The 23,914-nt window shown below is 41.9% G+C and overlaps 1 protein-coding gene and 1 pseudogene across 7 annotated transcripts in view; both read left to right on the top strand.

The window, feature by feature from the left end:
* Matcap2 (microtubule associated tyrosine carboxypeptidase 2) overlaps positions 1 to 23,914 on the top strand; it is a 63,699-nt gene that overhangs the window by 4,944 nt on the left and 34,841 nt on the right. The window contains exon 1 of one of the 7 annotated variants that reach the window (XM_048446621.3): positions 19,630 to 19,878. The exons of 5 other annotated variants lie outside the window; for them this stretch is intronic. In XM_048446621.3, the coding sequence (XP_048302578.1) occupies positions 19,854 to 19,878 (25 nt within the window). In that variant the 5' untranslated portion in view covers positions 19,630 to 19,853. Of the gene's footprint in view, positions 1 to 19,629; positions 19,879 to 23,914 lie in introns of those variants that run through there. One more of the 7 variants, XM_048446620.3, reaches the window with a different exon arrangement.
* LOC125408362 (protein maelstrom homolog pseudogene) lies at positions 12,470 to 13,668 on the top strand (annotated as a pseudogene).

Genomic DNA, 23,914 nt, shown 5'->3' with positions numbered 1-23,914 from the left:
CTCCCAGTTGACACTTAGGCCTTGAGTACCATTTTCTGATGAATTGTTAGGAAGCACAATCTCTACACAAGCTGACCCCAACATTCCTCATGCCTTCCTTCTATGTTGAGCTGTCTCTTGCCATTTACTCACATATATGATAGCACTTGGACTCTACTCAACACTGGTAAATGCCCCATCCCTACCCCTAGGGTGGGTTTGTTTGTTTTTGAGACAGGATACACAGTAAGTTCTAGGCCAGCCTGGGCTACAGAGCTGAGATCCCACATACACATCAAAAAAGAAAAAAGGCTGGCAAGATGTTTCAGCAGATAAAATGCTTGTGGTGCAAGTGTGCTGTGTGATCACAGACGTGAGGGCGAACTCCACAAAGTTGTCCTCTGGCTTCCACAAGCATGCCCTAGCACCCATGTGCCTACTCATATACAGACATACAAGATAGCAATTTAACTACATCATTTCCTCATTCCCCTTTCTCCCTCCAACCCCCACATACACAGACTCTTGCTCTCTCTCAAATTTATGACCTCTTTTTTCTTAATTGTTATTACATGCCTGCCTGAGTGCTGTGCTGGGATTAAAGGCATGTGCCACCACTGCCTAGCTGACCACAGCAACTCTTATAAAAGAATACATTTAATTGGGGGTGGCTTACATTTTAGAGGTTTAGTCCATTAACATGATGGTGTGGCATGGAGGCATATAGGCAGACATGTTGCTGGAAAAGGAGCTGAGAGTATTATCTCGACCTACAGGAAATGAACTGAGACACTGGGAGTGGCTTTAGCATATAAGAGACCTCAAAGTTCGCCTCCACAGTGACACATTCCCTCCAACAAGACCACACCTACTCTAACAAAGCCACACCTCCTAGCAGTGCCCCTCCCTATGAGCTTATGGGGACCAATTACATCCAAACTACCACAAACACCAAATGGTTAGCCTTGAAAAACTAAAAACATATATATATAAAAAACATATATATATATATGTTTTATAAGTAACATTATATAGACTAAGCAGGTTGTATTTATAAATATATATACACAAATATGCACAAATAGGTATGTAATTTGTATTTGTATGTAATATGTATTTGTTCATATTAGGTATGAACAAATAGATCTCTGTGAGTTCAAGGCCCGCCTGGTCTACAAAGTGAGTTTCAGGACAGCCATGGAAAAGCAAAGCAAACAAAAAACAAAACACCAACAAAAAGAGTTGCTGTGGTCATGGCGTCTCTCCACAGCAATAGAAACCCTAACTAAGACAGTATTGAATAATCAATTGGAGCGCTATTCCCAGGCTAAAACTATTTCTTCTGCTCTCAGTGTTCCTTAGTTGCCTATAGCACTTTGTATAGGATTGAGGCCTCGTGAGCTCCCTCCTCACCCAGGCACGTGCATGTCTATTGCTGTCATCTTTGTTCTCCTCCTGTTTAGGCAGCCATGTTGTAGTCTTTATGGTTATAGCTCTAACATTTATAGCAAATTCCCTATTCACGATCTTTCTGCACCTTCTTTTGCAATGATCCCAGAGCCTTAGGTGCAGAAGTTGAGTTGTAGATGTATCATTTGGGACTAGACTTCACAATTCTGCATTTTGATTGGCTGTAGTTTTCTGTAATGGTCACTGTTGCAGAGAAGTTTCCTTGACGAAGGATAAGGAATATACTTATCTGTGGGTATAAAGACAAATATTTAGAATGTAATTGGTAATTGTGCTGACTTAGTAAAGTGGTGGTTGTAGATTCTCCTCCGAGATCCATACATTCACTAGCCGTGGGTAGTTGGAGTAGTTGGGATAGTTGGGGTGGTTGACTTTCCAGTTCCAGGTATGGTATTCTTTCTGTTTCTTATCCAATTAGTGAGTTGTTGGTTACCATAAGGTCACTATACCATGATGGTTGTTATTGTGGCTCCCAAGTGTCAAGCTGGGTAGGACTGTTGTTTGCTTCTCTCCTTTAAAAAACCTGCATGGTACTTTCTGGTACCATGAAGCTAGTCCTCATGGAGAGGGCATTCAGGTCAGTTCTAGCTCAGGGGCCTCTGGGCCATGTGTCTGAAGTGCATGGTGTCTTCGACAGTAAGGCCTTAACCTTCCACCTCTGGGGGCAACCAAAGGCAATAGCAAACACCTATGATGCTTGAGGGGGGGTATCTTGGGAAACCCTGACCAACATCTCAAAAGAAGTTCTCTTGACTGGTGCTGGGGCTTCTGTTAGATGGTCTCTGGCTCTTGGGGACATAAAAATGTTTTAATGTTAAAAAAGAGGGCATGGAATGTACTTATTGTCAGAATACTTGCTCAGCATGCTCGAGACTTTAGATTTAATCTCATGTACAATAAAAATAAAGTGTTTATTTTAGTTCACAGTTTCAAGGGTTTATGATTGGTTAACCCCATTTCTTTGATGGCTAAAGGTGTATCATGTTGGGAGATTATGGCAGAGCCAACCACTCAGCCCAGGGCCATGAAGCAGAAAAGATGAGAAAGTACTTGTGATTCCACCATACTTCAAGGAAATCCCCCAGAAACCTGAAGACAGAGCCTTACCTCTTAAAGGTTTTACTGCCTTTAATACATAGCCATTGGCTGAATCTTGGGGGACTTATCCATGCCACTGGATTTCTTCTCCAAACACTGCCCAATCTCTTTTTTAAAAGTTTTTATTAACATAATTAACATACATTCATTAAATATATATTAATGGTTTTCATGATGACATATTTGTGCATATATGTAATGCATTTTAATTATTCATTACCCTCTTGTGTTCCCTTCCCATTCTGTTCTTTCCCTTCCTCTTCATATCTCCCCATTTATACTTTCATGGAGCTTTCTTTCTTTCTTTCTTTTTTCCTTTTTTGTTCATCATTTGTTTGTTTGTTTGTTTTGTGACCTAATGAGTTTAGTTACAATTACTTGCAGGGAAATGGCTTTATTTTATTTTGGAGCCTGTCCTGGAACTAGATCTTGTAGACCAGGTTGGCATAGAACTCACAGAGATCCCCCTGCCTCCCAGATGCTAGGATTATAGGGTGTACACTACAGCTGGTGTCATCCAGCCTCTGTTGTGTTCCATTTGCTTCTCACTTAGAATCAAGGGAAACATCTTCATGACATTTTCCTTAGCTCCTTGTCTCCTTGATGAATTAATTTGCCTACCACTAACCTCTTTTTCTACTTTTCCTGGCTTGCTAAGTTAAGTATTTTCTGAAAAAGATATTAAGCCAATTTCACTTCTCATTTGTTTAATCAAACCAACCTTCAAAGTTACTCAGAATCCTTTGAGTCTTATCCCTTTGAATCCCTATCACATTCTTCATCATATTTTACATTGTACTTTCCTCAGTACATCCACTTTAGTTTTCAATGCCAAGAAAAGTCCTTGCTTTATTATTATTATTATTGGTTTATTCGAGACAGGATTTCTCTGTGTAGTCCTGTAACAACTTACTCTGTAGACCAGGCTGGCTTTGAACTCACAGAGATCTGCCTGCTTCTGCCTCCCAAGTGCTGGGATTAGAGGCGTATGACACCACTGCCTGGCTCTCAACTATTATGTACCCTTCCCCCCCAAATCTTCTGTCTACCTTGTCAGTGAGTCCATGGCTTTCTTACCTTGATCCTACTATCAAAATGCCCTACCCATCACCTTAAGTATCTATGAGTCTAGCTGTATATTATGTATTAGGAAATCTTCTATGTAGTCAAATGTGAGGTTCTATGCCACGTTTCACCCCAGTTTGCACCATTTTATTCTGACATGATTTCAGACATACAGAAAAAGCATAAAAAGTTAACGTGTATATAAATAGAAAAAAGAGCCCAACATAGTCTTGCATGCCTTTAAACCAAGCATTCAGGAGGCAGAAGCAGGCTGGGATTAAAGGCATATGCTCCTGGCTCAGGTGATATAATCTTATGAGACACTCATTATCCATGTAACTTGCTGATAGCTGACAAATTGTTATGGACCATGTGATTTATGTAACTATAGTTATGTACTCACATATTATTCTGGGTGGGTGGGTGGCTTTTTCTCCCATGCTTTACAAGAAAATGTGATTTCCTTGTATCAGAATTCCAAATTCCAGCAGTGTTCTCCTATGCCTGCGCACACTCCCAGGTTGAGCAGTTTCAACGTTTTGGCTTCTCTGAGACACAGTTGATGGAGCTTTGTCTTAGGCCATACATTAAGCAGGAGTACTACCTGAAGCTGACTGGGCAAGGAGAGAGCGAGATATAGTTTGTGATTCACAAAGATAAACAAAAGTCCTCATGTGATAGTCTCAATTAACAGCACCCGTTTTGAACAATTTTAAACTTGTTAAGCAGCTTCTAAGTTTGTGATTATTTTGTTATTGTTTTGTTTTGTTTTTGAGACAGGATTTCTCTGTGTAGCCTTGGCTGTCCTAAAACTCACTCTGTAGACTGGGCTGGCCTTGAACCCAGACATCCACCTATCTCTGCCTCACAAATGCTGAGATTAAAGACATGCACCATGCCATACCACTATGCCCTTTTAAGTTTGTGATTGTTAATAGAGAAAATAAGTGCCTCTAAATAAAACAACTCATTGATTTTTTTTAAAAAAAGTTTTTATTAAAGAGATCAGAGAGAAGAGGGCACAAAACAAGTGAGCTATTTGTCATTGTAGTTGAGAAACTAATCTATCAATATCAGGTTCAGTGGAAGGGGTTGAGAAACTAATCCATTGATATGGGTTCAATGGAGGTAGTTGCCATTCTCAGGGAGTTCTCAAGGTATCTACCTTGGTTCTCATTTTTACTCTTAGAGTGCTTCATTCTTGAAAATAGTTCCTCAAAACTGCAGGAGCTGCCAAATGTGATGCAGAAATTAAGTGTGATTGTGAAGCAAGGGATATTTGTCTTTGGGAATATAAGACCTAGGAAAAGTGTGGTATAGAGACATGATAATATTTTCCTTTAAGTTGAATGTCATATACAGGTCTATGCATTCCATTTGAAAACTGCAAGGTAACATATACATAAAATAAACTTTTAAAAGACAAAAATAACATCAATAAAAAAGGGCTGGAGAAATGGCTGAGTGCTCTTCCAGAAAACATGGACTCAATTCCTGGCACCCACCTGACAGTTCACAAACATCTGTAACTCCATTCTTTCTTTTGTTTGGGGGAGTGCTTTGAGATAGTGTTTCTCTGTGTAGCCCTGTCTGTCCTGGAATGCGCTCTGTAGACCAGACTGGCCTTGAACTTAGAGATCCTTCTGCCTCTGCCAAAAGGTGTGCACCAACACGCCAACCCTTGTTACACTATTCTTAAGGGATCCAACACCCTTTTCTGGCCTCGTTGAGCACCAGGAACACACATGGCATATAGACAAACATACAGGCAAAACATCCATATACATAAAGAAAATTTTTTAAAAATTTCAAAGGTAAAAGCTATAAAGGAAAAGTGTCAATATTCAGAGACCAAAATACCAGGTTTGTTGGCATTAAACCTAACATCTAGGAAACATGGAATGATATATTGAAAACCTTGAAAGTAAATACTTGTCAACCAAGATTTTTATGCCCCACACAATTATCTATTAAAACACATAGGAAAATGAAATATTTTAAGGGGCTTGAGAAGGACTAAACCAGAAAGGCTGTGTCAGTGCTAGATCATGTGAGGAGCCTTATTACACAGGGTGAATGTTTCTCTGACCGTAGCTGCTTTTCTATCTCTTCAAGATTCTGAACTCAGAATCTGCCAAGAATTTCTATGCTCTCTTCTCAGCAAGCATCCTACTTCTCATCAGTCACTTCCTGTGGTGAAATGTAATGTCCTCCTACAAAATACCTCCATGACTTGGAGTGGAAAGATGATTTTTCTTTTATTACACCTCAGATTCAACACAGAGAAGCTCTGAGAATGTAGGTGTCTCCAGGAAGAAAAAGACCAGCTGGATATTTTTAAAAACTAATCAGAAGACATAAGGGCCACTGCATATTGATAAAATGAACAACTCTTCAAGATGATGTAACTATAGTAAATATTTATGTACCAAATCTTAGGGCTTCCAATTTTATAAAACAGTTGCTAGAAGACATTAGAGACTACGTTGATCTGGATACAATAATAGTGGGAGACTTGAACACTCCACTCTCACATGTGGATGGTAGGGTGATTTGAAAGCAAATGGCCCCTAAAGGGAGTAGCACTATTAGGAGGTGCGGCCTTGTTGGAGGAAGTGTGTCACTGTGGGTGTGGGCTTTGAGGTCTATTTTGCTTAAGCTGTGCCCAGTGTGGATACAATTCACTTGCTGTTGCCTGCAGATCAAGATATAGAACTCTCAGCCCCTTCTGCAGCACGATGCCTGCCTGCACATTTACATGACCCGCCATGATGATAATAGACTAAACCTCTGAAACTGTAAGCCATCCCAATAGAATGTTTTCCTTTATCAGAGATGCCATGGCCATGGTCATAGTGTCTCTTCACAGAGTTGGAAACCATAACGAAGACAGATGAGTTTTGAATCAAAAGTCAGCAGAGAAACACCTAAATTGCATCATAGATCAATAAAAGTGAACAAATATCAGAGAAATTTCTACCCAACAGAGAGAGAATATATGTTCTTCTCAGTGGAACATGGAACCTCCTCTAAGGTTGTTCACAGTGTAGGCCACAAAGCTAGCCGCAGTACAAAAACAAGATCCACCTGTGTCTGCCTCACAAGTCCTGGGATTAAAGAGGTCTGACACCACACTCAGCAAAAAAGGAAATCTTTACATTTCTGGAGCCAAAGAAAAATGAAAATATACTGTACCAGAACCTTTGGGGGTACAGCTGAGACAGTCCTGTTCTTTTTTTTTTTTTAAGATTAATTTATTTATTATGTATACAGTGTTCTGTCTGTCTGTATGCTTGCTGGTCAGAAGAGGGCACCAGATCTCATCACAGATGGCTGTGAGCCACCATGTGGTTGCTGGGAATTGAACTCAGGACCTCTGGAAGAGCAGTCAGTGCTCTTAACCTCTGAGCCATCTCTCCAGCCCCCAACAGTCCTGTTCTTAGTGGGGGAAAGTATATAATTATAAATGATTATATTTAAAAAATCAGTGCAGGAGATGGGGAAATGACTCAATAAAGATGATTTCCGTGCAACATTTGTGACCCAAATCCCTTCCCCAAACCCATGTAAAGGCAAAAAGAGAAAACCAATTCTGTGATTTCTTAACAACACGTCTGCCATGACATCCTCACAGACACAAGCCATACACACACACTAATCATCATCATCATCATCATATATTAACTTTTAATTATGGAGATAACAAATAAATAACCTAATGATAACCTCAAAGCACTGAAAAAGTCATACTCAAGTGCAGCCTATGGCAAGAAATAAAATTCAGAGCAGAAATTAATGAAATAGAGGCATATAAAACAATATAGTGAATTAAGAGAACAAAAAGTTGTTTCTCTTAAAATGTATTATGATGGCCAGTCCTTAGCCATACTAGCCAAAGGCAGAAAAAGAGGGTCCACATTAATGAAATTAGAGAATCGGGAGTTACAAAAGACTCCAGAAAAATCCAGAAGGTCATAAGGGAATATTTTTGAAAACTTACGTTCCAACAAGCTAGAAATGAAAAATTTCTAAACATGTATAATTTTCTGAAATCAAGCAAGAAGAGTTAAACAAAACTCTTAAAACATGGATCTTAAAACAGATCCATGTCTTAGGGTTTATTATCTGTGAGAGGACACCATGACTGTGGAAAGTTTTATAAAGGAAACATTTACTTTGGAGGCTCACTTTCATAGGTTCAGTCCACTATCATCATGATAGGACATGGTGGCATGCAGGCAGATGTGGTGCTGGAGAAGGCACTTACTTATATCTTGATCCGCAGGCAACAGGAAGTGTACTGAACTAGGCGTGGCTTGAGCATATGAGACCCCAAAGCCCACCCCCATTATGACACACTCCCTCCAACAAGGCCACACATTCTAATAATGCCACTCCCTATGAACTTATGGAGACTAATTATATTCAAACCACCACATTCCACTCCCTGACCCCCAGAAACTTGTAACATGCAAAATACATTTAGTCTAACTTCAAGAGTTCTTATTGTTGTAATTTTTTTAAAAAAAAAAAAAGTGTGAGAAAGATGCCATGCAACAGAGCTCAGGTGGATTTTTTTTTTTTAATTAGGGGAAAGGGGACATATAAAGAGGGGAGGGGAGGGGGAGACTGGCCTCTGGGGACAGGAACAGCATTAGAGAAGAGAGGCAGAGAGAGAGAAAGAGTTAGGAAGGGAAGGAGGGAGGGACAGGCAGAGAAGTAGAGAAAGGAAGAGAGAGAGAGAGAGACAGAGAGAAAGGGAGGGATGAAGGGAGGGAGAGGAGAGAGAGAGATGGATGTGAGGTGGGCAGGGTCCTTTTATAAGGGAACATAGTGAATGTGTAGAGGAGGTGCTCTTAGTGGCTGCAGCTGAGGACAGATCCTGTCAGAACCCCAACAGGCCAGTACAGATGCCTGAATGCTAATACTCCTCCTTTTTTATTAGTTATAAATGGGTAGCAAGTGAGGCGGGAATGAGGCCACTATGTTCTCAAGACTACTTTCTGTTGACCTGGGGGGGGAGGCATCATTGATCTTTGGTATCTGGCTGTTTCACTTCACTGTCCAGGCTCTGTGGAACCGTCAGGTGCCACTTAGACCTGACAAAATGCTGTTCGAGGAGGATCCAAGTCGACTCCCTGGGGCTTACAGCACCTGATCCTTTCCCATCAGCACAGCATCACCCGGACATGGGGCCAACAGCTGGTCGTCCTGCAACAACAGCTGACTGGGCATGGTCAGCAGGTCTCCAGAAATCACCCCAATGGGAGCAAGGAGGTATAGATGATGGCACAGTGCCCATGAGTGAGGCAGAGAAGTGAGACCCAAGGGTCTGCAATTCCTAGTGTCCTAGACAGAGTCAATTATGAGACAGGCAAAGGCCACCCACTGAGTTGTCACACAAAGGGCAGGGGGCCAAGCGCTCTGATCCTGAGAGAGATACAGTCACATGGTAATAGGACTTTGAGAAAAGCCAGAAGGCAAGAAGAGGACCTTTCTGGAAAAAGTAAATCTCACATCCAGGGGAATGGTCAGAGGTCTGTAGCCCCACCAAAGACCCAATTGCCAATACTGAATGGAAGGTGAAGTGGCCAGTGAACGAGAGAGCAGATTTGTTGCAGCTGGAAGAGCGGAGCTGTTGAGGGTGGGCAGGTGGGCAGGTGGGCAGGTGGGCAGGTGGGCAGGTGGGCAGGTGGGCAGGTGGGCAGGTGGGCAGGTGGGCAGGTGGGCAGGTGGGCAGGTGGGCAGGGTTCCAGCTCCCTTTCAGTGAGCTCTGCCATTGAGTAAACATGCCTCACACAACAGAATTATGTAAGAGGTTTATTGGGGGGAGGAGGAAAGCGAAAGGGTGATTTCTCCCGTCTATCAGGATCACTGGCAAAATGTTACAAAGGTCCCATAAAATATCAGGATATAGTTTGAAGGAAGCAGACTTTTGGTAGGCGTATTTCCCATGAATGAGGCAGAATGAGATCTAGTAGCCTTTTATCAAGCAAGGATCGAACTAGAAAGGCACAAGCCACCCTGGAGAGTCATCACTGGTGGGGCGGGGGTGTCACAGGGCAAAGCCCAAAGGACCCAAGGGCTCAAAAAGGGCACAGGCCACCCAGTGAGTCATCACACAAAGGGTGGGGCCCAAGGGCTCTGAGCCCAAGAGAGTCATGGTTGCCTGGTACCAGGACTTAACGAAGCCAAAAGGTGAAACACCATGCTTAAGGGACGAATCCTCACTCGATAAATAGCCAGAGGTGGGGAAAAGGGGTTCACCAATCATGCCAGTTTTGGATGGAGAGACCTAGTAATCTGGAGAAGCAAGGCTGTCTGTCATATGTGGAATGTGGACTGGGTCCCAGGATCCTGGCGTGCTTCAAACTGTCTGCGGGAAAGAGGAAGCAAACACTAGAAGAGCCTTTCCCAGTCAGGGAACCAATGTTGTAATTTGTTTTTTAAAGTGGAGCTAGAAAGACACCATGCAACAGAGTTCATGTGAGGGTTTATTTATTTATTTTTTTAATTAGAGGGAAGGGGAGCCAGGTGGTGGTGGCACATGCCTCTAATCCCAGCACTCTGGAGGCAGAGACAGGCAGATCTCTGTGAATTTGAGGCCAGCCACGTCTACAAAGTGATTTCTAGGACAGGTTTCAAAGCTACAGAAAGAAACCCTGTCTCAAAAAAAAAAAAAAAAAAGAGGTGGGGGGTGAGACTAGCCTCTTGGGAAAGGAGGAGAGAGAGAGAGAGAGAGAGAGAGAGAGAGAGAGAGAGAGAGAGAGAGAGGCAGAGAAGCAGAGAGAGAGAGGAACAGATGGAGAAAGATGGGAGGTGGGCAGGGCCCTTTTAAAAGAGAACTTAGTGAGTGTGCACAGGAGGTGCTCTTAGTGGCTACAGCTGAGGACATAGCCTGTCAGAACCCCAAGGTCAAACCAGAACAGATGCCTGAATGCTAATACCTATAGTCTATCACAGTCTCTCAACAATGTTTTAAAGTCCAAATTTTAAAGTTTCTGTTGAGATTCATGCAATCTCTTAACTGTAATCCCCTATAAAATCAAATTAAAAAATAGATCACATACTTCCAACATATAATGGCGCAGGATATACATTACATTACCATTCCAAAACATAAGGAAGGAAGCATAGTGAGGAAATACTGGACCAAAGCAAGACCAAAACCCAGCTTTGCAAACTCCAGACTCTGCATCTCCATGTCAGATGTCTCTCCAACTCCTTTCAGCGTTGTTGACTGCAACACACTTTCTTTTCTTGGGCTGGTTCCACTCCCTGTTAGCAGCTCTCCTTGGCAGGTATCCCATGGCTCCTGCATCGCCAATGTCTTGGGATCTCCAAGGCAATCTAGGCTTCCCTTCACAGTTTCATGCAATGGCCTCTCTAGGCCTCCATTCAGGGTCACCCCTGACACATGACTGGCCTCAGTGACTTTCCTTAGACACAGAGGCAAATTCCATTACCCCTTTCTTCTGTCCTTAAAGCCAGAACCATATAGCAAGAGCTGCCAAGTTCTGATGCTTGCTGGGGCTGGAACATGACCCCCTTGTTTTATTACATTTTCACCAACTTCTTGTTTCCCATGCTTCCCTCACTGCCTGAACTTAGCTGCTCTAAAACTTGCTTCGTAGACTAGGTTTGCCTCTAACTCAGAGACTCATCAGCCTCTGCCTTCTTTGTGCACCACCACACCCATCTCTAAGGGTTTCTTTAATTCTTTTTCACAATTCAGAAATTTAGCTAAGTGGGATCTTGCTCTGAGGTCACCACTCCCTTTATTCCATTTTTTAAATAATTTATTTAACTTTATTTTATGTGCATTGGCATGAAGGTATCAGATTCCCTGGAACTAGTGTTACTGTTATGAGCTGCCATGTGGGTGCTGGGAAATGAACCCAGGTCCCTTAGAAAAGTAACCAGTAATTTTAACTGCTGAGGCATCTCTCCAGTCTCCTATTCCATTTCTTAATCTGTTTATTTCCTTAAATACAGTATTTAGCACTATTCTGCTTACTGGTGCTCCTTTTCTCCTCAAATTGTACATTTTGTAATTTTCCTTGCTCAGCTTGCTCCTTTTCATTATAAATCTTCATTAGAGTTAGCTCTAATAACCACACAAAAGAGTCTATACTAGGTTGTTTTGAGATTTCCTCTGTCAACAGGATTAATCCCAAACTCTTCAATTTAGTCATAAGCAGACTTTCCAAACATGGCAAAAAATAGCCACATTCTTCACCAAAATGTCACAAGAATGATTTCTATGCAACATACTAAAATTCTTCTCTGAAACCTCTTGAGCTAGGTCCCACAGTTCATCAAATCCCCCTCAGCACCACTGTCTTCCATGCTCCTACTAGTGTGGCCCATTAAGCAGAATTTAAAGTGTTCAGCTGCTTTTCTAATCCACAGTCTGAAGGTCCATATTCCTTCAAACAAAAGCATGGTCAGGCCTATGACAGAAATACCCCACTTCTGCTACCAGCTTCTTTTGGTTAAGGTTTCTATTGCTGTGAAGAGACACCATGACTATGATAGTTTTTATAAAAAAACATTTAATTGGGTGACTTAGAGTTCCAGAGGTTTAGTCCATTATCATCATGGTGGGATATGGTGGCACGCAGGCAGACATGGTGCTGGGGAAGGAGCTTGAGAATTTTACATCTTGATCTACAGGCAACAGGAAATGAACTGATCTAGGCATAGCTTGAACATATGAGACCTCAAAGTGTGCTCCCATCACTTTCTCCAACAAAGCCACACCTCCTAATAATGCCACTCCCTATATAATGGGAGCCAATTACATTCATACTATTGTAATCCATAACTAGGAAGATGGTTGGATAAAAATAGTTAACAGGAAGGGATTGTAGCAGACTTCCACAGCTTTATCCGTCTAGGTGAAATTCCAGGAGGATTTCGATCCATTGCCCGGCTGCAAGTGATTCTAGTCACAAGATTCCTATTTCAAACTTTGAATTTGGGCATGACCAAGCAACTGTGTTACAAAACCTTTATAAATTTATTCATCCAAACCCAGGGAATCGGCCACCTATTTACTGCAAGTCTGACAGAGCCAGAGTCAACTGGTGTTTGAAGCATATGGAGCGGGCATCAGAAATCAGGCAAGATCTAGAACTGCTCACTGTTGAGGACCCTGTAGTGGGAATTTACCAGCAAAAATTCCTCAAGGAACCCTCTAAGACCTGGGTTAGAAGCCCCCGAAATGTGGCCACGTGGCCCTATTCTAGCAACACAAGGTGCAAGTAGTGTGAAGAAAATGATATTCTCTTCTGTGCTTTAGCTGTTTGCAAGAAAGTCACGTACTGCATCAGTAATTCCCTAGCCACTATGTTTGGAATCCAGCTCACTGGCGCTCATGTGCCACTACAAGACTATGAGGCCAGCAACAGTATGACGCCCAAAATGGTTGTACTGGATGCGGGGCGTTACCAGAAGCTAAGAGTTGAGAGTTCAGGGTTCTGTCATTTCAACTCTTAACAAACAGGAACAAAGGTCAAACACATCCACTCGTTGTTACCCATCTGGGGTGAAAATTTCTGGCCCCAACAGCAGTGTTTGAAGAAGAGGGTTTCCCCGACTGATAGAGAGCATCTCCAGCTCCTCTAACAACATCCACAGATTCTCCAACTGTGAAACTTCACTCTCAACTTACATGTCCCAAAAAGATGGGTACAAATCTTTCTCTTCTTATTTTCTTTTTAAGATTTATTTATTTATTATGTATACAGCATTCTGTCTGCGTGTATGCCTACAGGTCAGAGGAGGGCGCCAGACCTCATTACAGATGGTTGTGAACCACTATGTGGTTGCTGGGAATTGAACTCAGGACCTCTGGAAGAGCAGCCAGTGCTCTTAACCACTGAGCCATCTCTCCAGGCCCCCCCTTCCTTTTCTTAATGATGGTACTTCTTGCAATTTCTGGAAAAATAACAAGCCTAACTTCCTTTTTGACTACAGCCATATTAAGCAAACAGATCACATCAATAGTAAATGTCACTCCTCTAAAAATGAGCTAATTTGTAAGGAAACTATTTCATAGATTAAAAATAATTGTGATTGGATAAAAAATATAATTTAAAAAATAGTAGTTAAAAGACTCATCACAGGGGCCAGAAAGATGGCTCAGCAGTTAAAAATGCTTGTTTCTTTTCTCAGGTCCCAACACTGATATTGACTCACAAACACTCCAGGGATCCAATATCCTCTTCTGACTTCCTGTGGCACCCATACTCATCCATACTCATGTGTCATACACACAAATAATAATACAAATAAGGAAGAAAGGGCAAGAACACTACCAAACTCATTTTGTAAAGCTAGCATAATTCTGATACCCAAAGTAGATGACGACACAACAAACAAACCCTCGGACCAATCTCTCTGATGAGCACAGATGCAATGTCTCCCAAATTACTTTTAAAGTCGAGATTACGTTATGGTCATACACCATATTTGGTTGCACATGCCTATAATCCTATATCACAAGCAAGTTGGTTTCATATAAGGGATTCAAGGTTGGTTCAATATATATACAAATTTTAAAACTCCCTCTCTGTCTCTCTCTCTCTCTCTCTTCCCCGAGACAGGATTTCTTTGTGTAAAATCCCTGACTGTCCTGGAAGTAGTTCTGTAGACCAGACTGGCCTCAAACTCACAGAGATCAGCCTGCCTCTGCTTCTTGAGTGCTGGGATTAAAGGCGTGCAACACCACTGACCAACTGTTATTTCCTTTGTTTGGAGACTCTTGAAGCTCAGGATGGCCTCAAACTATGTAGAGGATAACTTTGGATTCCTAATTTTTTTACCTCCCAAGTGCTGGGATTATGAGTATGTGCCATTACACCTGGCTTTAATTTTTAATACAATCTTGATTTTTTTTACAGCAATTTGGAAATGGAGGAAAAAGGAAAGAAGGAAGGGAATAGGGAATAAAGAAGGAGGGGTGAGAGGGAGAGAAAATTAGAAGAGTAAGTAGTAATTAAACCAGTCCTTTTATCTCAGTCTTAATGGTTCATGTAGAAACAGGTATAAAAGTTTTCTCAGAAAGAAAGAATTGTTTATTGTTCTGGAGGTGTGTAAAAACAATGCTGACTCAAAAGTAGAACAGGACAGCTGCAGATGCTGTGCCCAGTGCAGACACTGAGCAGGCACCGAATGAATCAATAATTAACAATGCAGATGCACAGATTTGATGAAGATGAACAATTGCGTGGCTGGGATTGGTGAAAAGCAGAACTATTGTCTTCGGAAAACTCGTGTTCATGGATTTGTTAGCAAGTGCCTGGGTAATAGATATAAAACATAATTTTAAATGTTTTAATTATATTGACATATTTCTTCATAGAGCACTTATTAAAGTTTTTAAAAATAAGTAGGGCACTGGTGGCACACGCCTTTAGTCCCAGCACTTGGGAGGCAGAGGCAGGTGGATCTCTGTGAGTTTGAAGTCAGCCTGGTCTACAGAGCGAGTTCCAGGACTGCCAGGACTGTTACACAGAGAAACCCTGTCTCAAAAGCCCAAAAAGAAAAAAAAAAGATTTTAAAAATAAAAACGACAAAAAATATTGGTAGGATGAATATAAAAATAAAGGTGAGGTTAAGATTATAAGTGGGATAAGTACAAAGGCATCAAATTCACCAAATTCAGTTTTAGAATTGTCTTTTAAAAGAACAGTCTCACTGTATGTCTTTGGTTTACTCTGTAGATAAGGCTGGCTGCAAACTCACCGAGATCTACCTGTCCCTGCCTCCATAGTACTGAGATTAAAGGCATACCTCACCACACCTGGCCATTTTCAAATTTTTTAAAAAGATTTATTCATTTTATTCTATGTATATGAATATTTTGCCTGCATGCATTTATGTGCCTGTGGAAGTCAGAAGGTGTTGGTGCCCCTGGAACTGGAGTTACAGATGGTTGTGGGTGCTGGAAATTGAACTCAGGTCCTCTGCAGCAGCAAGTAGTGCTCCTAACCACTAAGCCATCTCACCAACCCCAGTTTTAGAATTCATAAGGTTTTCATTTTTGATTTTGGTTTGCAATAGGGTGTCACTATGTAGCTCTGACTAGCATAGAACTCATTACGTAGATCAAGCAAGCCAGAGATCTGCTTGCTTCTGTCTCCGAAGTGCTAGTGCGTGTGCCACCAACCCAAACCCCAAAATTCTTAAGACTGATGAACACTGAAGAGGAGGTATACTTTAATATACATGTATGTATACTAAGTATGTATATATGTGTATGTATGCATGTAATATATATTCATATATGTAATGCATATCAGTATTTAAAATCTTCCCTACTAGTCAGTAAGGTTCTTCTATATTCTAAAAACATTAAGCCAGGTGCTTGTATATAAAACTCTTGAAACGCATACATTTTGATTATTTGAAAATGTAATGAAAGTGGGGTTGGAGTCATAGTGTAATGCTAGACTGCTTGCATAGTACATACAAAGCTCTGAGTTGGACAGCCAGCAGTGAAAAACAAAAAAGTTAGTGACATACAAAGAAAACTGACCCAGGATTAAGCTTGCTGGTAAACACATTCAGAGTAAACGCGCACAACTATGAACTTATGACTTTGTAAACCTTCTACCCTTCTAGTTCACAACATGAACCCTAGAAAGCAGGACCTGGAAAGGAGAGTGGTCTAAAGTCTCATGCAGTTGCCAGCTTGACTGAGAGCACCCGACGGTTTACACTCCGAGGGTTACGAAACATCATGTGTGTAAGGCCTTCAGTCACAAGGACGTGTTTCCCATAGAGGTAGATAAGTGACAACAGCTGAAGTGAACTCACTCCTGCCTGCTGCACCTGGACGGAGAGTGAAAACACGCCAGGAACAGCTCTGTGTTGTGAGGAAGCTGACGTACAAGACTCTTGTACATGCTGTTAAGGGCAACAGGCTGCACAGCGGGTATAGAAACGCCTGCTATCCTCGAGTTTTCCTTTATGGGAAATAGCCCTGAAGCTACAGTTACTTTAGAAACTAGAAATTTGAAGGGTAAGGTGCTCAGAGAAAACTTTAAAAACAAGTTTCTGAATAAGCCCTGTGCTGCAAGAGTAACTGCCACTGTCATTGTTTAGGTAAATACTTGACCCCAAGTACAGGTGCATTTGGAGACCCATCTGATCCCATTCTGTTTTCTGAGTTCAACACTGACAATCCATGCACACCACTGCTCAATTTCCAGTCCACAAACATTTATTGTCTGTAGGTACCAGACACTCTGCTTCATCTTCTTTCCTTTTTAATTTTTTTATTTTTATGTCAGATGTAAGGTATTTTTTTTTGCCTGTATATGTTTGTGCACCACATGCTTGCTGTGCCTGAGAAGTCATAACTGGACCCCCCGACACCAGAGTTATAGATGGTTGTTAGCTGGCATATAGGTGCTGGGAACTGAACCCAGGTCCTCCTCAAGAGCAACAAGCGCTCTTACTGCTGAGCTGTCTCTCCAGCTCCCCACTCCCTAGGTACTGTTCTTGATGCAGAGTGCAGAAGTGAACAAGCAGAGATCAGTTTATGTGTAAAGCCCTAGTTTTAACCTCTATAGCCCTAAAGGAACACAACATCGTGTGTCCTATGAATGGTACGGACAATGGGAAAAATTCCAGAAAACCATAGGAAAAAAACAATGCCAAATAAGTGCTATGGGGAAATTACGTGCAGAAAAGGGCTATGCAGTATAGAGAAGAGGAATTTTAAGGAGTGCAGCTGGAAAAGCCTTTGAGAAGAGTGACATTTGGATCAAGACAGGACTGACGTGGGGGAGGTGCGTTCCAAGCAGGAAGGATCGATCACAAAAATTCAAGGACCTTGTAGTGAAACAGTGTCTGTCATTGAGAAGCATCAAGGTTGCCACTGGGTCTCTAGAAGGAGACTGAGGGCACAGTAGGAGATGACATCAAAAAGATGACCAGAGCTAGGTCATAAAGGACTTCACAGGGGAGGTGAGAGAGACACGATCTGACTTTAATAGGACCACTCTGTCCACTGGGCTTTGAAAATAGACTTGAGTCAGGGTGAGACTGCAAGGATCATTTAAGACTCTGCTTTGGAAACAGGGTTGAAACTCCAGATGGAGTCATGTAACTGAATGTGGGGGCTTTGAAAAATTTTGTCAGCAGTGAAAGGTTTCTGGACATGTAACGATCAAATATTGACTTCCAATCAGTGTCCTGGATGCAGAGCTCGTCCGGTAGCACTCACCTGCACGGCATCAAGTGAGCCACTGCAGCCTTGACTCTGAACACAAGACGTGTACTTTAGATTGCGGCTCACCCATCAACACTGATGAATGCCACCTAAAACACCTCAGCTTGGATTCCAGATGACTTGATGTTAAGAGTCACGGTGTTTTTATTGCATAGATAAGGTTTTCTGCTCTTATGGAAGCACAGTGTAATGGTTTAATTATGGAAACAAAGGATTTTAATATTTTTCCACCATCATCCCTCAGCATGTAAGTACCTAGTATATGAGTGGATTGTATTGTGTTAGAATGTTTGAAGGGCTGGAGAGATGGCTCAGTAGTAAAGAGCACTTGCTGCTCTTGTAGAGGATCTGGGTTCAGTACCCATCATCCATGCGGTGGCTCAGAAACATCCATAAAGTCAGTTTCAGGGAATTTGATGCCCTCTTCTAGCCTCTGTGAGCACTTGGCATGCATGTAGCACACACATGAAGGAAAACATTCAGACACACAAAATAAATAATTTTTTAAAGTCCGCATTAAGAACCTTTAAAAAGTGTTAAGAATAGTATTGTTTTAGTCATGTGTAGTGCTACACTGGTACACTCTTATAATCCCAGCACTTGAGTGCCTACATTCTTAAATATTCAGCTGAGATTAATTCTTTATGTAAAAATGAACCAGCACATCCATATCAGTGTGAACATTTGCTTTCATATTTTAAAAATGGTGAAATTCTATGTATACAAGTAATTGATTTAAAATAAATGTATGATGTAATTATTCCTTATTAACCTTTTCCTCTGAAAACCCCTTTATGCAACCCCAATGTATAGATAAATTAGGTACACAAACCAGATATTTGTAACCCAGGTTGGCCTCAAACTCACAGAGGACACATCTTGATCCTCCTGCTCCCACGTCCCTAATCACAGTTTGTGCTGGCTCTCAGGCCAGGTTTGTGCACACCAGGAATCAAACGCAGGGCTTTGTGAATGCCAGGCAAGCACTTCCCCAACAGAGCTACACCCCTAGTATGCTTACTTTTTCAATTTATTTTTTAAAAAATGTGTGTCGTGAGTGTTTGTGGACTGTGTGAGCATGGGTACCTGGGGAGAACAATCGGGGGCGTGGGATAGATCCCCGGAACTAGAGTTACAGGTAGTTGTGATCTACCATGTAGGTTCTGGGAAACAAACCCAGATCTTCTGCAAGAGCAGCAAGAGCTCTTAACTGCTGAGCCAACTCTGTCACCTCTTTCTTCAATTAAAAATATTGTTTGTTTGCTTGTTTATTCTTTTTGAGACAGAATCTTGTATAGTCCAGGGCGGTCTCAAAATTCACTGCCTAACAAGGATGATCTTGAATCTCCGATTCTCTTTGTCACACCTCCTAAGTGTTGGGATTACAGGCGTGTGCCACCACACCTGGCCATCCACTTTTTTAAAAAATTGGTTCACTCTAAAATCGTCTTGTTTCATATCATGTAAATGAGCTGAAATGTCAGGGTACTACATTTGCACTATTCAGCTAAAACTGAGAATCATCACACCATTCCTATTTCACGCTGCCATCAGAAAATTAAGTCCCCTTGTGTCTCACAGACTTTCCTTAACTGTCAAATTCAAAACCAAGTGTGCCTCCGCCCAGACACCTAAGCTGTGGTGGACCAGCCCCTCCGGAGCTGGTCCGCGCTGTGCACACTGGGAGTTGTAGTTCGCCTCTCTCCCTGCGATCAGGGTCTCGGCCACATGAGCGCCTCCAGCGGCGAGCACGTTTGGTGACGCCGGGTGTGCACAGGAGGCTGAAGCGTCTCCTGGCAACGGGGGAGCTGCGACGTCATGGTGGCGGGTTCTCAGCGCTGAGGCCAGGTGGAACCGTCAGTGCACCTTCCAGCCGCTGTGTCCGACGTCCTCCTCTGCCTTGCGCTGTCGTTCCTGTCCCGGCTGGTCCCGAGCTACCTCCCGGGAGTCTTCGCCGCAGCGGCCCGCCGGCCTCGGCCTTGGCCGCGGTGGGACGATGCTGGAGTCTATTCGTGTGACGGGTGAGTGCAGACAGGGCCCTCCAGGGTGGCGCGGCTGCAGAGGGTGGAGACCTTTGGGGTCTGGACTCGGAGAACCAGGACGCGCGTGTACGCGGCGCGGCACCGGGATCCCTGCAGAATGAAGGGAACACTGTCCCTTTCCTGTTGTCAGTTAACTAGCCACAGGCACGAGCTGTGCAATCTAGAGAGTGTAGTCTAGAGTACAGCTTTATTTCGGAGCATTTAGGTGTGTAGGGAGGTGTTATATTTTCTAGAATGTTAAAAAAAAATCAGCTAAGGAAATATATCTCCACATTTCAGTTTACGTTGTGTATGCTTTTATGCTTAAACATCTTGAATTGACGTTATTAATAAGGATGGGTGTTTAGATTCAAGGTTGGAAAGTTTACTTATCTTTCACTTTTAAGTTGCTTTGCATATTAGCAATATTTAAATCTTTAATAATATTATACAATTCCTGGGCCCTTTCCCCTGAGTTTGATTCTGCATGAAAACATTTCTTCAGGATAGGTACCAAAACAAGAGAGTTAAGGAAATAACTATTAACCAAACTAGAGTCAAAAATAAGCCTAGAACTTTTAGCTTCAGGGTATTGGAGTACTCAGTAGGCCAGTTTTCTGAGTTAGTTGATTTGAGGCAGGGTCAATGTTACCCAGACTGGCTTTGAATTTATAATCCTTCTGCTCCAATCTCCCAAGGGCTGAGATTATGGACATCACTGGCTAAGATTTTTTTTTTTTTAAGTTAGCATGCAAAGTAATAGGTTTCATTATGGTACTTCAAAACTCAGGTATGTATGTTGCAATAGTGTTTTTTAAATGGAAAAACTAAGTTATCTTTGATCGAAAATATATCTGAATCTTAATTTTCTATGCTATGTGCAGAAGTGGTTTTTGCACAATCCTATAACCTACAGTTTACTCCGTTGTTATGTTGACAGAAAACTTATTTATAAAAGCCAAAATCTTAGAGGCCACTTAGATTGGCATTAGGCTTTTTGAAATTGTGATTTGATGTAGATATTACGCTTTCATCTTAGAATAGAACATCAGAGACAGAGGCAGGCCAGTTTCCACAAGTTTGAAGTCAGCCCTGCCTATAATAACAAGTTCCAGACCAGCTAGTGATACCCTGTCTTCAAAAATAAACAAACAAACAAAACCAAAACAACACAACGTTCAAAGCTGCTTGAAAACAATAATTCTGGCAGAAGGGGACAAATGTAAGCAAGTTTCAGAGACTTGAGTGCATGAGGATGGTGGGTCTGATAGCTTGCTTTCTTACCGTGAACTAGGTTTACAGCAAGACACAGCAGAAAGAAGAACATAGTTTTGTATACTAAAAAAATTAATTAAAAATACAAGTCCTTTTTATGATATAGAGCAAGACTTCTCAACTTCAGCACTCTAATACTGGAGAAGTTAATTCTTTATTGTGAGTGACTGTTTTCTCACACAGAGAGAATTGTGACAACCAAAAATGCCCCGTGGGTGGCAAAATACTCCTCTCCCTGTCATCTAGTTAAAAACATTGCCTTGAGGAAAATAGATTCTGTCATCCATGTGAGTCACTGGGTTTAGAAATTGCATTGATTAAAATAATTTCTCCCAAACCTAAAGTCATTATAGTGAGAATATGATTAAAATATTAGTACAGTATATGATTAATATGGTGTATGATTTAAGGATAATGTTAGAAAGTAGATATTTTGATAGTCTGCAATACAGAGAAGATTGCCTGAGTATGTAGAGTCAGTTTGAGGATGGATTGATTTTTAAACAGAAGACCCACTTTTGTTGGATCAGTTCTTTCCCCATAATTTAGTGAAGTGCAAGCACTGCTCCAAGTTGGTCTTGCATATACTGCTGTAGATAATTTGGTAGAGAAACACTATCCATTAGAAGACTTTAATCTCTAGAAGTTTTTTTTTATTTATTATGTATACAATATTCTGTCTGTGTGTATGCCTGCAGACCAGAAGAGGGCACCAGACCTCATTACAGATGGTTGTGAGCCACCATGTGGTTGCTGAGAATTGAACTCAGGACCTTTGGAAGAGCAGGCAATACTCTTAACCACTGAGCCATCTCTCCAGCCCCCAATCTCTAGAAGTTTTAAACATTCACTTTTGTTACAGAGGGGTTTCATCATCATCATCATCATCATCATCATCATCATCATCATCATCATTATTTTAGACAGACTCTACTGTAGTCTAGGTTTTTTACTGAAATGTCAATCAATCAATGAATGGGACAACCAAACCATAAAACACACCTGGACTATCCCGACCTTCCCTTACTCTGCATGTCTCAGGTGCTCATTCTTTCCATTAGCAGAACAACTTGATTGTGATAAGAGTATTGATGAAAATGCATTCCTTTTTTTTTTAAGCTTCGCAGTAGCCTTGGTGGCATAGGCCTTTAATCCCAGCTACTTGGGAAGATGAGGCAGAAAGACAGCAAGTTCAAGGTCTTACTTGGAAATTTATTGAGAGCCTATCCTAAAATAAACATAAAGGAGCTGGGGAGCTGGGGATATGGCTCAGCTGAGAGAGTGCTTACCTAGCATGCAGGAAGCCCTGGTTCTACTGCCACGCACCATATAAACTGGACATGGTAGTACACACTTATGACCCTGGCACTCAGGAGGTAGGAGGATCAGAAGTTCAAACAGAAAAAAAAAGCTATAAATATAAAGTGGAATTTTTCATTTCAAAACTAAAGTGCAGTTTTTGTGAGGTCATTTTATACGATGCCCACTTTTGACCTAGTCATGATGTGCTATAAGCAAGACATCCCAGTGACACTGCTGACTGGAGGGTAAGATGACCCAAGGCCCTGTGGAAGCTATGGGAAAATGTCATTGAGGCAGAAACGTTTCCTTACCTTCTTTCCCCCTTTTCTCTCCCTCCCCACTCTCCCTTGCTACTTTCTCTTTCTTGCTTGCTTTTTTCTGCATAGCCCAGAGTGGCCCCTGGCCTTGTCTCCTGAGTACTGCGATTACGGTTTGCAACACCATACCTAGCTCACCTCTTATGCCCTTCTGTTCTTCTTCTGTCTCCTTTTAGGCACACTGCCTCACTTTGTAGCCATGACTGGTACAGGACTCACAGGGATCCTGTTTCCAGAATCTCGTGAGGAACCACACCAGCTGTTTCATTGGCTTATATCTCCTGGGATAATATTCTTTTCCATTAAGCCTCTGACAACCAGCTAAATGGTGGGAGGCACCTGTAACCTCAGGATTCGGAAGATTAGGAGTTCGTGGTTATCCTTAGCTACACAGTGAGTTTGAGGCCAGCCTGGGATATGTGAGATCCTGTCTCAAAAGACAAAACAAAACCCACAGTGTCCTGGCATAGTGACTCACACCTGCAACCCCAGTATGTGGTATTGGTATTTCAGCACCCCCTCTTTTTTTGCTTTCAGTTTCTATTTGAAGATAGGGTCTCGGTTTGCAGCCCTGACTGTCCTAGAACTTTCTAGTAGACCAACTAGCCTCACAATCAAGAGATCCACCTACCATAGACTCCAGAGTGCTGGATTTAAAGTGATTTGCCACAATGCCTGGTTTTCTTTCACTTTTTAGAGACAGTCTTACTATATAACCCATGATAACTTTAAATTTGAGCTTCTCCTGCTTCTGTCTCCCAAGTGCCAGGGTTACAGTTAAGAACCACCATACTTAACGTCTACTTCATAGTTCTAGTTGAGACTGCTTTAGTGTTACCTTATTAATAATAATCCTCCAGCATTTGTTTTTTCCTCTTTACACTAGTGTGTGTGTATGTGTGTATGTGTGTGTGCATATGTAAGGGGGTTGGGGAGATAAGTGTGCAACAGCATATATATGAAGGTCAGTTATGGGGATGAGTGTGCAGCAGTGTACATGTGGAGGTCAGCATAATTTTCAAGATTTGGTTCTCTCCTACGTTGTAAGTTCTAGATGGAATTCAGGTTGTCAGATTTGACAAGCACCTTTACCCACTGAGCCATCTCACCAACCCTAGTAAGTGTCTTCTAGTGAGACTTAC

The sequence above is a fragment of the Myodes glareolus genome, chromosome 4, assembly GCF_982192425.1.
Source record: "Myodes glareolus chromosome 4, mMyoGla1.1, whole genome shotgun sequence".
NCBI lineage: Eukaryota > Metazoa > Chordata > Mammalia > Rodentia > Cricetidae > Myodes > Myodes glareolus.
The sequence above is the reverse complement of the archived record's forward strand: the minus strand, read 5'-3'. Positions and strand labels throughout refer to the sequence as shown.